The sequence below is a fragment of the Lycorma delicatula genome, chromosome 1 (genome assembly GCF_047948215.1).
Source record: "Lycorma delicatula isolate Av1 chromosome 1, ASM4794821v1, whole genome shotgun sequence".
Lineage (NCBI taxonomy): Eukaryota > Metazoa > Arthropoda > Insecta > Hemiptera > Fulgoridae > Lycorma > Lycorma delicatula.
In genome coordinates, this window is record NC_134455.1 from 22246833 (window position 1) to 22261046 (window position 14214).

General features: G+C 47.4%; 1 protein-coding gene across 1 annotated transcript in view; it reads right to left on the reverse strand.

Annotated features, from left to right (window-relative positions):
* The window catches only part of LOC142317433 (ubiquitin carboxyl-terminal hydrolase 30 homolog), a 58998-nt gene extending 57555 nt beyond the window's left edge, over positions 1-1443 (reverse strand). The window contains exon 1 of the mRNA XM_075354000.1: positions 1360-1443. Within this exon, the coding sequence (XP_075210115.1) occupies positions 1360-1443 (84 nt within the window). The remainder of the gene's footprint in view (positions 1-1359) is intronic.
* Between the last annotated feature and the right edge of the window lie 12771 nt (positions 1444-14214).

A 14214-nucleotide genomic window follows, 5' to 3' on the forward strand; every position in this document is an offset into this window, starting at 1 on the left:
TGCAATATATCGTCTGAAACCCAAGGTTTTCTACCAGTTCTCTTTGTTCCGCCTAATTTGTGTACAACTACTCAGAAATGGAATAAAAATGCCAAACGTCATCTCAAAATCGTTTTTATGTTTATAAATGACAAAATGTATTAATATCATCCTGACCCCATAGGGGAAACCACCCCGCCATGTAAGGGTTAAGGCCGTCACACCAATCCCTCCATTTCTATGATTTGATTGGACGTCACGTCAACCTCTCCATTTCTAGTCCTGGTGGGTTTTACCAGAGGAATATCTTCTAAACCTTGGCAAACAGCATCTCTCAGCCTTGTTCATGCTACAGGTAACATTCGCATCAGTGCACTGCTACCTAGAGAACTCATAAAAACAAACAAACACATCTCATCAAGTCTTGAACAAGATTGAATTGACAAAATACCCGAAGGAACTCATCTACCTACTTGAGATATATAAGGTGAGTTCAACACGCAACAATAAACTATATTAGAACAAAACATAAAACAAGGAATTATTAAACAACACGGCAAACCCAGGAAAAAACCCTAGCACCTCTCCTTTGGCAAATAAACAAGAAAATTTTGCACGATTGTTCCTTCAGCCAGGTTTTCCCAATTCACCGTCAATACAGTTCTTTTATCTCTGTATTTGAACCCCAATTTTTTTAAAATGTTGAACATTTTATTCCAGTCTACATTATCGAATGCCTTTTCTAGGTCTATTAACGCCAAGTATGTTGGTTTGTTTTTCTTTAATCTTCCTTCTACTATTAATCTGAGGCCTAAAATTGCTTCCCTTGTCCCTATACTTTTACTGAAACCAAATTGGTCTTCTCCTAACACTTCTTCCACTCTCCTCTCAATTCTTCTGTATAGAATTCTAGTTAAGATTTTTGATGGATGACTAGTTAAACTAATTGTTCTATATTCTTCACATCTATCTGCCCCTGCTTTCTTTGTTATCATTACTATAACACTTTTTTTGAAGTCTGACGGAACTTCCCCTTTTTCATAAATGTTACACACCAGTTTGTATAATCGATCAATCGCTTCCTCACCTGCACTGCGCAGTAATTCAACAGGTATTCCGTCTATTCCAGTAGCTGTATTCTGTATTCAACGTCGACCGGATGATATCGAGTTGACAAATGTGCTCCGTCCGCAATATTAATTCATATTTAGATCATTCATAAACTACGTGGAAAGTATCGTCCAGCTGTTTACATTGCAGACACAAAACAGAATCCACCAAGCCCAATCGCTGGAGTATATCCCTGAAGGCACCACACCTATAAAGAAATACACACACTCACACCTGTGTTCCGGTTTACCCTAGAGATGTACCGATTACCAAACCAAAAACATCTGGAAAGTGATCGTGGATATAACCACCCACTACTGCATCACAATCTGGCCTGTTGTAAAGCATTGTCATGATGTTCAATTTTCCCAACTTTATCTGAAGTGAACTCTCCTTACATTATTACCAACATAACACCTGTCAGATGCAATCAGGTCTACCGGTTTCATGCTTGTAATCACCAAGAATACTTCCCGTAAAATACAGGGGGGTCCAAAAAGAATATACTCACTGTTTGTAATTAAATAATATCTAAACAAAAAGACATATACTCACTAATCTTTAAGTGTAGTATAGTTCAAGGTATTAAATTTGTCGTGGTAGACAAAACTTGCAAATGGGTGCCGCGCATGCGTGGGTGATTGGTGGTGGAACGAGCCAGTGCAGCAGAAGACAATCGGTTAGCAACAATAATTGAGGTTCGGTAATCATTTATCGAAGGCAAGGCTGTACTAAAGTGGTACTGGAAGTACGAGAACACATTCATGAGATACAATGGCAGTGGCAGAGAAAGATGTGCACAAGGAAAGATACGGCCAACCATGAACAACTACATCCCAATCCTATCGGATTGGGATGTAGTTGGCGGGTGTCTTCCTCTAGGAAGACACCCGCCTTGTGATGCTTCCGGTCACCCCCTCCTCCACCCGTGCCAAGCCCTGATGGACTTTAAAATTTTACAGTTTTAGGTCTGTTCGACCTATAAAATTTTACATTATCTGAGTTCGGCGTGAGCCAGGTTGGTTTCTATCTGGTGTCATCTTTCACCTTCTAACATTTTACATCTCGTAGTAATAAGCCATGCTTCGTTGGGATGCCACCGGTGTAAATGACTCGGTGGACATTTACCTTCGCTATAGCCGTCGGTCCGGCATGAACAACTAGAGTCCGGTGTCCAGTGCTGCGGTGTTACAACAATTCATACGATCACACCGCAAAAATCAGTGAACCAGGGAACACACGAAAGTTGGTGGTGAGCCAGTCAAGTGTAAGATGAATACTGAACAGTGCAAACTGGAAAGTGTACATTCTAAGACTGGTACAGACGATGAATGAAGACATCCTAGAGCGAAGGATAAACTACTGTGAATGGTTTCATAACATGGTTGGCGATAATGAGGAATTTCCAGTGGTTTGTATGGACTAACAACGCTTTTTGATCACAGTTCCGTTCCGGTATTGGCCCGGGGCCAATACCGGATTGCCAGAAACCGCAACCCAAATACCTCGGCCTCCCGTTCTCTTCGCAATCTCCATATTGCTGCTCGAACTTTCACCACTAAATCTATTGGGAGAGCCTTTCCCAATACGGTGGTAGCCTCGTAGTAGAAACTACGTGTGAAGGCAAAATTTGATATGTATTTTAGTGATGTAAATGCCTACCGAGGCATTTACATCAGTGGCATCCTGATCGAGGCTGGTTAATGACTGTGACACGTAATCATTTGGAGGGTCTAAAGAAGAACTCCGGGTAAAGCCCCTCAGGGCTCGAAACGAAAGGGTTGGTAGCGACCGGTAACGTCACAAGGTGGACGTCTTCCCATTACGGAGTTGGGATGATGATAGCGGTGTGGTGGTGATCTGCCCTGGAGATCTCCGGAAGAAAGCCTGTAAAGGTAAACTCCGGGTTCAATAGTTTAAGGCGGATCGAGGAGATGCGGTCCGCATCTCCTCGGTCCGTGCGGTCCGCACGGTCTAAAATCTCCTCCAAGAAGAAGCCGCGTATCTCGATCGAGTTTCGGCAGCTTGTCGAATCGCACCTGTGAATGTAGCTCGATGGCTGCTGAGCTGGCGTTAAAATGTGAGGACCTCCAGGGCGCTAACCGTGCCTCAGATGATTGAAGGAGTCAGAGACTTCAAACCGGCATCGGGGAGGGTCCAATTTCTTTAAAACGAATAGAGGAGAAGGTAAAAAAAGCCTGTCTCCTTCGCTGCGGTAACACCCGCATCTGAACCTAAGCGGGTTAGTCCGTCGCCGCCAGTCCAGCCGCCGGCTAACAAAATTAATCTGACCATCGTTAAGTTGGTCCCAGTAACGCCTGGTCCGGGGCCTTCGTCTACGGTGACGGAGCTGACCCTGAAGAAAAAGGTCCTGGACCCGCGGAGAGAAATGTTCCACAATTCCCGGATCATAAAAACAAAGGGACCACGGAGTGGTCCTGAAGGTCGTAAACGAACAGCAGGCGAAGCGGCTACTGGAGGCTGACGTTCTGAAAAAAAAAGCGGGCTGAAGGCTTAGTTGCTGGTCGAGCGGAGGCCACAAACTATGTTGTACTATTTGCCAAGGTCAACGAGAGAGGAGCCCAAATCCAGCGTTGGATGTGGCTGCCGAGGACTTCCTCATTGGAACCAGGATGGTCCGGCAGTTGGGGCGGAAAGAAGCCTCAAAGAGCCACTGGATAATTGAAACCTTGCCTAAGATCCGACAGATCTTGGTGGCCGGTGGTCGGCTGTTCCTTGGATGGAACTCTTGCAGGATCGTCGATCATACAGAAGTACCCCGGTGCTTCAAATGTCAATGCTTTGGTCACACCTTTATCCGCTATAGGGCACAGTCGAAGATGTGTGGTCATTGCGCCCTTGCTGGGAACAGGGCACTTAACCGTCCCAATAAGACCGCGCCTGCAAAGTGCGCTCCTTGTGCCTTGGTGAAGGTATTCATGCTGGACACCGGGTCGAGAGGAAACACGACATAGCCCGGGATAAGATCCTACATAATACGGCGTATGGCGACACCTGAATTGGAGGAAGCTTTTGAAAAAAGGTCGTCACCACATCGAACGCTTGTGCACGGGACAGTAGTTAAACCTGCATCGTTCCCGGGCGGCCAGCAATGAAGCCATGAGGATACTTGAGTAGTGCTACCTCGAGATTATCTTTGTTCAGGAGCCGTACACGGTCGGGGATAGCGTGTTCGGCTTCCACGGGGTTGATGTTATTCATTATCGTGATGAACGGCCGCTCTCTACGATCGTAATCGTGTCGTTGTCTTCAGGATGCCTCAGTTTTCTAATTAGAAATAAAACGTCATGCGGGTCACGAGGGGTAAACGCTCGATGTTGTACTGGTGTCGGGATACATCCAACTTGGATGGAGTATTAATGACTTGCTGGCGAAATTGGGGCGGATTCTGGACGGTCTCCCGGGCATCAGAGTGCTGGCTGCTCTGGACGCTAACGCCAAGTCTTCCGCCTGGGGTTCACTACTCACTGACCCCAGTGGCGTTTTACATGAGCACGCACAAACTACACTAGTCGGGCTAGTTCGATGATACTCCGCGCGGCTAACATAACACTCTTCTCCAAGCCGGAACAACACACGAAAAAAAAAGTTATTATAGTTATAGCTTGCATGGCTCTTCAAAGATATGAACCACCCACCCTTATGCTGAGAGGAAAAAAAGGAAATATGCCACACCAATAAAGAAAATGCTGAAATTTTGGCAGAAACCTTCAATAGACTCCTCAACTGTGACGACCCCCCAGAGCTTTTTGAGATTGACACTGAAACTCCAGTTAAAACTTCACCGGTAAATATCAACCCGCCAACAATTCAACAAGTTCTCGCAGCCTTAAATGAAATAAAAAACTACAAAGCAAGCGGAGAAGACCAGCTTTTCGCAGAACTCTGGAAACACTCATCAGTTTATTCAGTCAAAACTTCCCTACATATATGCCTCGTGAAAATATGGAACGAAGAAAAACTTCCAGAACACTGGACCACAGCCCTCATCCATCCATTACATAAAAAAGGGGATAAAACTAATCCTGAAAACTACAGAGGCATATCTCTCCTGGATTGCACATACAAAATCCTGTCGAGAATCATATACAACCGATGCAAAGACCAACTTGAACTGGAACTTGGGGAATACCAAGGGGGATTTAGGCCATGGAGAGGTTGCCCGGAGCAAATAATATCCCTAAAACTTATGATGGACTTATATAAAAGACGGAAAAAACAACTAATAATCACCTTCGTCGACTTTAAAAGGGCCTATGATTGTATACACCGACCATCCATGCTGAATATTCTGAGAAACCTGGGCCTTCACCCTAAACTCGTAAACATGATAAAATTAACTTTAACCGATACGCAGTCCAGAGTGAAATTCAGAGGTGAACTCTCTCAACCCTTCTACATAAAAACTGGATTGAGGCAAGGATACGGCCTCTCACCACTCCTTTTTAACTGCGCCCTCGAATTTGTCATGAGAAAATGGTATGAAATAAATCCCAAAAATATAAAAACGGGTACTAAGAAAAACTCCATCACACTAAATCGCCTAGGATTTGCAGATGACCTCGCTCTTTTAGCAAATAATATTCAAGAAGCCAAAACACAAATCATGAGCCTTGAAAACCTAGCACAAAAGATAGGGCTTCATATCTCTTTCGAAAAAACTGAACTAATGGCCATAGATCACTAATGGTAATAGAGCACATTACGGTAAACAATCAGAAAATTAAAATAGTAAAACAATTTAAATATCTAGGGGAAATAATAACTTATAATTTAAATGAAAAAGTGACATGGCAAAACAGGACAAATAAAATGATTAAATCCCAAAAATTAACTCTGTCAACATATAACAAAAAATGCCTTTCTGCTAAAACAAAACTTAAACATTATAACACTGTAGTACAGCCAGAAGTCACCTACGGAAGCGAGACCCTTTTCAAAATTACTCAGAAAAACCGAATTGAAAAAATTCTGAAAATAGAGAGGAGAATTGTCAGAACGTGTATCGATAAAAAACACCATAAAGAAGGCCGATGGTGGATTGTGCCAAATGAGGTGGTGTATCGAGAAATAGAGCCTGTTACTGATACTATGCGGAAAAAGAGAATCTCTTTCTTTGGTCATCTCATAAGGACACCGGAAACAAGACCGTCAAGAAATATCATTGAAAAGCTCTGCTTCCAAAAGCTAGAAGTAGGATGGATCAAAGAAATTAGAGAAGATATGAAAGAATTGGGAATTTCCCTGATTGACCTACAGAATAAAACTGGAAAAATTACAAAGCTAAAAGATAAAAGCATTAGATTTAAACAAAAGACAGACAAACGACAAAATACAACGAAGAGGGTGTTTACGGATGAAGAAAAGAAAGCAAGATCTGAACGGATGAAGAAATACTGGGCAGCTCGAAAGAGTAAAATAACACGCTTTTCTCAGAAAAGATCCAACTAAAATTGACTTAAGTGGTCCCATGTTGGCCGTAAAAGCATAATAATAATAATAATATAGCTTGCATGCACATCTAAATACACTAACCGGCCTGGTTACATTTACACATGTTCTATCTTTCTATTTTTCTTCCTTCCTGTCTGGGACTCCGAAGCTATACGTGCTCGCTCTCGAGCGGGCTCGGCTAGTTAGGAGCCCCTGGGGTAGTTTTTCCGTGTTTCTGGTCATGCTGAGAGGTACCTCCACGTGGTCTCCGCTGGGCAACGGCGTCTCTCTTCCTAGAGTAAAGTTAGGGCTCTATCTTTGTTTTGTTGAGTTAGGCTGGCTACCTCTTTCCAAGCCCATACTGCATCCGCCCCTAGGGGGCGGATGCAGTATGGTGGGGCGGTAGTGCTCAAAATTGACTGAGCACTAGCGGACCTTGGCTGTAGGCTCGGGGGCCCGGGTTATGTCGGTAAGTCGGCCTGCACACTTGCGTGTAGTGTGTCGCAGAAGGGGCATATAACTCGCTAATACCGCCTGAAGTAGGGACACAGTGGGTAGCGGTGAACGCTGGGGGCTGCGGAAATTCGTTTGGCTGCAGCCCTGTTAAGATACGCAGAGTAACTTTGGTAGCTGGGAAACCTTCTACCGCTGCAATAGTTTTTGGTTTTTCTCACCTCCGGAAAAGCTACCTGTCAACGAGATTTGGTTTAAAACATGCTATCTTGGTCGCCTGCCCGGTGACGGGTAGGAGATCTGAGTCCGCAAGAGCGGGCGAACCCGAGGAGTTCTCCTCTGTGTGTACAGACGACTCTATCGGCGTAGAAGTGGGTCTCGTCGGTGGGTGCTTGGAAGGAGTTCCTGCACTACGACGGGTATATGTACAGGTGTACCCCCGGCGGTTTATGCTGTGTGGGCAGCGGGGCGGGACGAGAGTCGGTCAATGCAAAGAATGTCGGTGCGGGTACGGCCCTCGTAAAGACTTCGGTCAGAGGAGCTGGCGGTCGCTAGGCCGGCGGCGTCCAGGCGTCCTTCTCTCCCCTCTCATGGTTCGCAATATAACCTGGGAAGGAGCAGTTGCTGCCATGTCTGTGCTAATGAGCGGGGTAGCGGCTGGCCGTGCGCATTCAGATGGCGAGCTCTGCGTACACCGAACTTACCCGTCCTATTCCGGTAGGGGACCCTGTGATGTTAGGCGCGTGTACGGTGCACCTCTTTCAGGATAACATACGAGCCGGGTCTGATTTCTCTCGCATGCAGTCGTTAGGCTTTCCTTCAGTTTAGTGACCCCCCTCTCGGGCGACAGTCCTAGAAGAAATTCGAAGACCGGAACCCGAGTGTGGTAGGCTGGTGAGTATGCGGCGTCCAGGGGGATCTGTGAGGGGCTTATCCGACCTAGAATGACCTCACTTACTCTCTGCGCGCGCTTTCTAATTTCGCGAGTGTTCAAGGGCTAACTATGATAAGTACGCCCTATAAATTTTTGTTTGTTAGCTTTTGCTGCCAAACTTCTTACATTTTATCTTCTGTATTCCTATTCTCTATATTTATACGCGATGTCAATGACAACTGATAAGTGCGAGTGCGAGCGTGGCCCCCCTGGCGGAGCAAGATGTTATTGTGTGAGGTGGGCCGGTAGCCGGCCCACCTCGCAGTGTGGAGAGCCTCCCCTCCTCGCTGAGCGGGACAGGCTGCAGCGCTTCTGCGCTGAAGTCTTCGTCGCCTTAGACATGGACAAGGCGAGGAAGGTTAGCAAGGAGACCATGGGCAAAATCGATGGCTCCTTGCGCGCCATACGATTGTTGTTCGAGGACGTGCGCCTCGAACACGCTAGGCCGTAGGGCCAGGTAACTGGCATCCAGCAGGCCTCGAAGGAGCCAGTGGGTGGCGTCTGGGCTCTGTTCACAGAGCTCAACGCGGCAGTTGTGGCTGAAGTTACTTCAGCCAGTGCATCGTCCGTGCAAGGGGCGGTGCAAAAGGAGATGGTGACGATGCAGAAGGAGGCAGCAATGCCTTCTTTCGCGGAGGTCGCCACCGGCCATTACAGCCAACAGGAGTATTCCGTCCTCTTGTTCCCTGAAGATGGAAATAAGATGACTATGACGGACCTTGAAAAGAAGGCCAAAGATGTGTTGCGACAAGTAGTGGGCATGCTACAGGTGAGGCGTCTAAAGCGCATCTCCGGTGGAGTTGTGCTGGAAGTTGCGAAAAAGACTCAGTCGAGTCTTGTTGTCGACCATGCGTGGGCCAATGCTGGCATCAAAGCCAAGGCTCCAGTGAAGAAGGGTCCGAGGGTACTCATTTATGATGTGCCCTCCGATGTGACCAAAAAGGACTTGCCGGCTGCCTTGTTGGGGCAGAATGCCCAGTTTTTGCCGGGCATTAAGATGGAGAATCTTGAAAAAGAGTTCTCCGAGAGGTTCCGTCGCGTCAGTCGTGCGCGTGATGCGTACACTGTGGAGGTGGACTGCTCGCCCCGCACGCGGGATTTAATGCGCAGTCGGGACCGGTGGTTCATCGGTTTCGGCTGCTGTCGCGCGTCGTCGGCCATGTGGCCCCGCTGCACTGTTTCAAGTGTTTATGCGTTCGGTCACTTGGCCAAGCGATGCTCAATTGAACCTCTGTGCCGCACCTGCGGTAAAGAGAGACACATGATGTGGGACTGTTCTGTGACACAGGAGAGTCAACTGAGGTGCCTAAACTGCACAAGGGCCGGCAAGTCAGGCAAGGAGATACACAACACGCTACCATACAGCGTGGACTGCCCGGTGCACAAGAGCCTACGCCAGGGTGACGGTCCTAGAAAAAAATTCGAAGACCGGAATCCAGTGAGTGTGGTAGGCCGGTGAGTATGCGGCGTCCTGGGGGGGATCTTTGAGGACCTGTGAGCCCTGGGACATCCTCACTGACTTTGCGCACGCTTTCTAACTTCAGGAGCGTCCAAGGGCCCATTATGGGTAAAGTCTTTTATTGAATTTTGTTTTACTCGTATTCTTTGCGTATTTAAACTGCTCTATCTAGTCTTGTATTCTATACTCGACTAAACCAACGACAATCCTTCGATTCTCGTAATTTTTATTTGTTATATCTTTTTTCTCATTTCTTTAAATTCCTCTCCAGCGGTATGGATTTCATTTCGGACCGTGCTACTGCTTGTGTGGTTCGCAGCGACCTCCCCATGGCTCGTGTAGAGGACGAACCGTTGGTGACTCCGAACCCGGAAGGGCCGGGTACGAGTTCGGCACAGGGTGGTCCGGTATCCAGCACCCTGCCCGTAGGCAAGATTTCTTCTCTGTACAAGCAGAAGGAGAAACTCGAAGAGATGTGTGCCAACGTCTTTATCCTCATCGATAGTGACAAGGCACGCAAGGTGAATAGAGAAACTCTGGAGAAGGTGGACGGCGTCCTCAGAGGCATCCGATCCCTATTCGATGAGGTGTGCCTCGAGCAGGCCAGGCTGATAGGTCTGAATTCAGGCCTACAGCAGTCGTCGACTGCTGGCAAGTCAGGCGTGTTAAATAAATTTCTGCCGGTGTCGTGCTTGAGGTGACCAACAAGGACTCATACGAGCCTTGTTATCGGCCAGAAATGAGCCAAAACACCGGTTTTAAGGCCAAAGCCCAAATGAAGAAAGGGCCGAGGGTGCTCATTTATAATGTTCCCTCGGACGTGAATAAAAAGTACCTCCCGGCAGCGATACTGCGGAAAAATTCGCAGTACCTGTCGGGGATCACGGAAGAGGACTTCCGAAACGAGTTCTCCGAGAGATTCCGTCGCCACAGTCGTGCGCGTGATGTGTACACTGTGGAGGTAGAATGCTTCCCCAGACTGAGAGACCTACTTCGCGGTCAGGATCGATTCATCGGCTTCGACTGTTGCAGGGTAATGGATCATGTGGCTCCACCGCACTGCTTCAAGTGCTTTGCGCTTGGCCACCTGGCCAAACGTTGTTCAAGCGAGCCCCTCTTTGCCTTACATGCGGTAAAGAGGGAGGACATAAAATGTGGGATTGCACAATCTTACATGAGAGCCAGCTCACAAACTAGAACTGCACACGAGCTGGTAAATCTGGGGACGATATAAAGCACGCCACCATCAAATGAGGACTGTCCGATGAGGAAGAAGGCCTACGCAAGGGAATTGCAGCAAACTTCCTATGAATAGGTTGAAGATAAGCCAGGTTAATGTAGCCCGTTCCAGGACTTCCCTGGATAACTGTGTGAGAATCGGGGAGAGGTTAAAATTGGACATTGTGCTCGTTCAAGAGGCGTATTGTATCCGTAATCGGGTCCCAAGACCGCGCGGGGCAAAATGTTTGCCCCACATTTGTGCGGCCACTTATGTTGTGAACCCGAGGTTGGGTGCACGACATGGTGTCGCAGTACTCCACTGTGGGCACTATGTCTGCACTGAAATCACAATCGGAGCGGAGACGGTTTTCGTGTTTAAACGTCTACTGTCAGCATCGAGACCCGGCTGATAGATATATCGACTCGGTTAGGCGGCTAGTTTCTCGTGTATACGAGGGGGAAAAATTGGTTTGTGGGAGGTGATTTTAACGCGAAATTTGCGCTCTGGAACAGCGACAGAGCCAACGATAAAGGTACGAGGAGGCATTCATTGAATCAGGGTTCACTGTTCTGAATCAGACTTCTAGGTTTCATACCTTTGAAACCTTATTGGGCCGGACAAATATAGATGTCACGCTTTGCAACGATAATGTTTTTAACTACATTAGGAACTGTTTAGTAATCATCGTCTGATCACATTTGAAATTTCCTTGGGACCCGCTGAGAGGGCCGACACCTCGTTTGAGGGAAATCGTATCACGCGAAAGGCCGACTGGAGGAAGTTTAATGAACTTCTCCAATCGACTGATTGGGACGACGGAGGGATGATACCGAACTCAGTGGTGGCGCGCGCGTTCACCACCGATTCATCGAGATTGCGGAGGCTTCCATTCCAAGATCGACAGGAACGGTAAAATTCTATCCTTGGTGGTCTAACGAGTTAGATAGAATGCGGAAAGAAATGTACAGCGATCGCAAACGATTTCAGCGCTGTCGGAAACCCTGAGAGGCGGGCCGTTCTGCTAGAGGCTTACAAGCTTAGCAGACACCGCTTTGTAAACACGGTGTTTATTAAGGAACGTGTTGCATGGCACAAGTTTGTTATGGACAACTGGACAACAGAGGCTATCCTTGGGGCGCGGTGTATAAAGTCGTGCTAAAAACGAAAGGTAGCTCGGGAACCCTTCGTGCGGACAATGAATACACTACAGATGCTAATAGTACTGCATCCTACGCGCTTCGTGCCTTGCTGCCGGCGGATGACGGTCTAACGGATGACATCTTTCACCGCGAGATACGGGCCGGGACCCGGGAAAGATCCCGGGTTCCAGCCCGGGATCTTTACAGGGTCCGAGCATCTCCTAAGAGGGAGATGCTCGGACCCTGTTGGGGATTGGTGTGTGCAGAAGGTTAAGACTGCGGTCTTTTCCCTGCCTAACAAAAAGGCGCGAAGTATTGATGAAATTACGGGTGAACTAGTTAAGCGAGCGTGGGGTAAGCTGAAAGACCCTTTGGTCAGGCTTTATAATGCTGCGTGTCTGGCCCGGGTTGTCTTAACAGATGAGTGGAAAGTCGGCGATTTCCGACCTGATCCTAAAGTCTGGTGACTTGGACCGGACAGTCGTGAAGTCTTATAGGCCAAGTCTTATTCGCCTTGAAAAGCTGTTCCGAGTTCGTGAGGGTATAAGTGATAGGAAATACGAATTCAGGCGCGTCGTAGGCACGTGCGAAGCGCTTGTCTTTGTAGCGAGCAAAGTCAAACCCAGTAGGTGTAAGATGGTGTTGGGAATCAGCTTGTATATTAAGGGGAACGTTTTATAATGCCTGTTGGCCTTACAACCTCAATGGTCTACTGGACCTAGGATATCCTCGAGATATATATACGGCTTTTGGTTAACTGGAATTTCTCAAACCACCACCCCATTCGGTCGCCCTAGAGCATAGACCAAATGTTCCGTCCTAAAAACGGCTACTGTGCCTCTAAAAATCAATTTACCGACCTAGATCCTAATTGCTCCTAATCAGCTACCTAACTTGCGTTAGCAAATTAACCAAAACGCCGTACAACACCCGCCTAAGAGTCCCAATCGCACACTTCTCAACAATAAAACTAAATCGGGGAGGCGCACCCCTTGTTACCATTAAAACTAACGTAGTTATAAGAATAAAAGGAAGCAATTTAGGCTGCCACGCCTCGGTCGCTCTATGCCAACTAGTACCTGTCCACCATTTAACAGCGCTTGGAGCTAATTTGGCTGATAACCAGCCATATTCTCAGAGATGGCTTCCAGCAGCACAGCTGTAGGAGTCCATATTATACTAAATAAACCCTTAAAATTACCGATGACGGTTGAACATAGCAACCTCATCGAGGAACTCCCCCACGGTCCGACAATGCGGCTCTCGCCACATTGACTCGCCGTTTGTGAGCGGCCAAGTTTTCCCCTGACCTCTAAGTTTCAGGGTGGCTCGGTCTCTAAACAAGAGCAGGCAATCGAACATCATATGCACGTTCGACTGGACCTCCCCGCAGACACACAACTCATCAGCCACCAGGCGAAACCGAAACAAGTTCAGGTTTACATGGTTGGTTAGCACTTGAGACACCCGACGCCCTTAAAAACGAAATCGAGGCATACCATCCCACAGATCCTGTATAAAATTATACAAGGATCTTCCCTTAGTCGTGGTGTGCCATTCAAGCTGCCATCGCCTACATCGCGAGGCTCCATATCCTCTCCCTCAGACGGGAGATGGACAACTCTACGAAATTTTGTTCCCGTGCATTGTGATCACCGTTCCGCTCCGGTTCTGGCCCCCCGGGCTCGAAACCGCATCCCAAATGCCTCGGCCTCCCGACCTCTTCGCAACTTCCACATGACCGCTCGAACTTTCACCATTAAATCGATTGGGATAACCTTTCCCTATACAGTAGTAGCCTCGTAGGAGGTTGTTTTAAATACACCAGTGCATACTATCATTGCTCTGCGCTGGGCGCTCCTTAAATGTTGAAGCAGTGCTCTATTTCTTTCCAACCTATGCGCCCAAACTGGCGCCGCGTATGCGATCATACTTTCGAAAACGCCTCGGTACACCAAGTACATTTGGCGGCCCGACAGCCCGTAATCCTTCCTAGCAATCCTCCTAAGTAATATATAACATATATATATAAAATATATACGGCTTAATAGTAAGCTACTTTGAAAACAGCCGAGTCCCAACTTACTATAAGTGGTCGCACAACTGTGCAGGAGCCGTCGAAAGGCTGCCCCCGCAGGGATCTATCCTAGGTCCGGTATTTTGGAACCTTATAGTGAACAAGCTACTCACCTCGAATCTAGGTGACGGGTGTACCTGCATCGCATATGCAGACGATATAATGGTAATTGTAGAAGGTGAGAATAGGATACAGATCGAAGCCAGGGGCCTGTGCCGTCCCTAGAAGTGATCTCAACTTGGGGCAAGGAGGCAAAACTTGAGTTTTCGCCTGACAAGAGTAAGATTATTAGTCTACGGAACACGAAATGGTACAGAGAAATGTAAAAATGGACGGGGTCCCTATTCCATATACAGACAAGATTAAGTACTTAGGCGTTTTGGATCG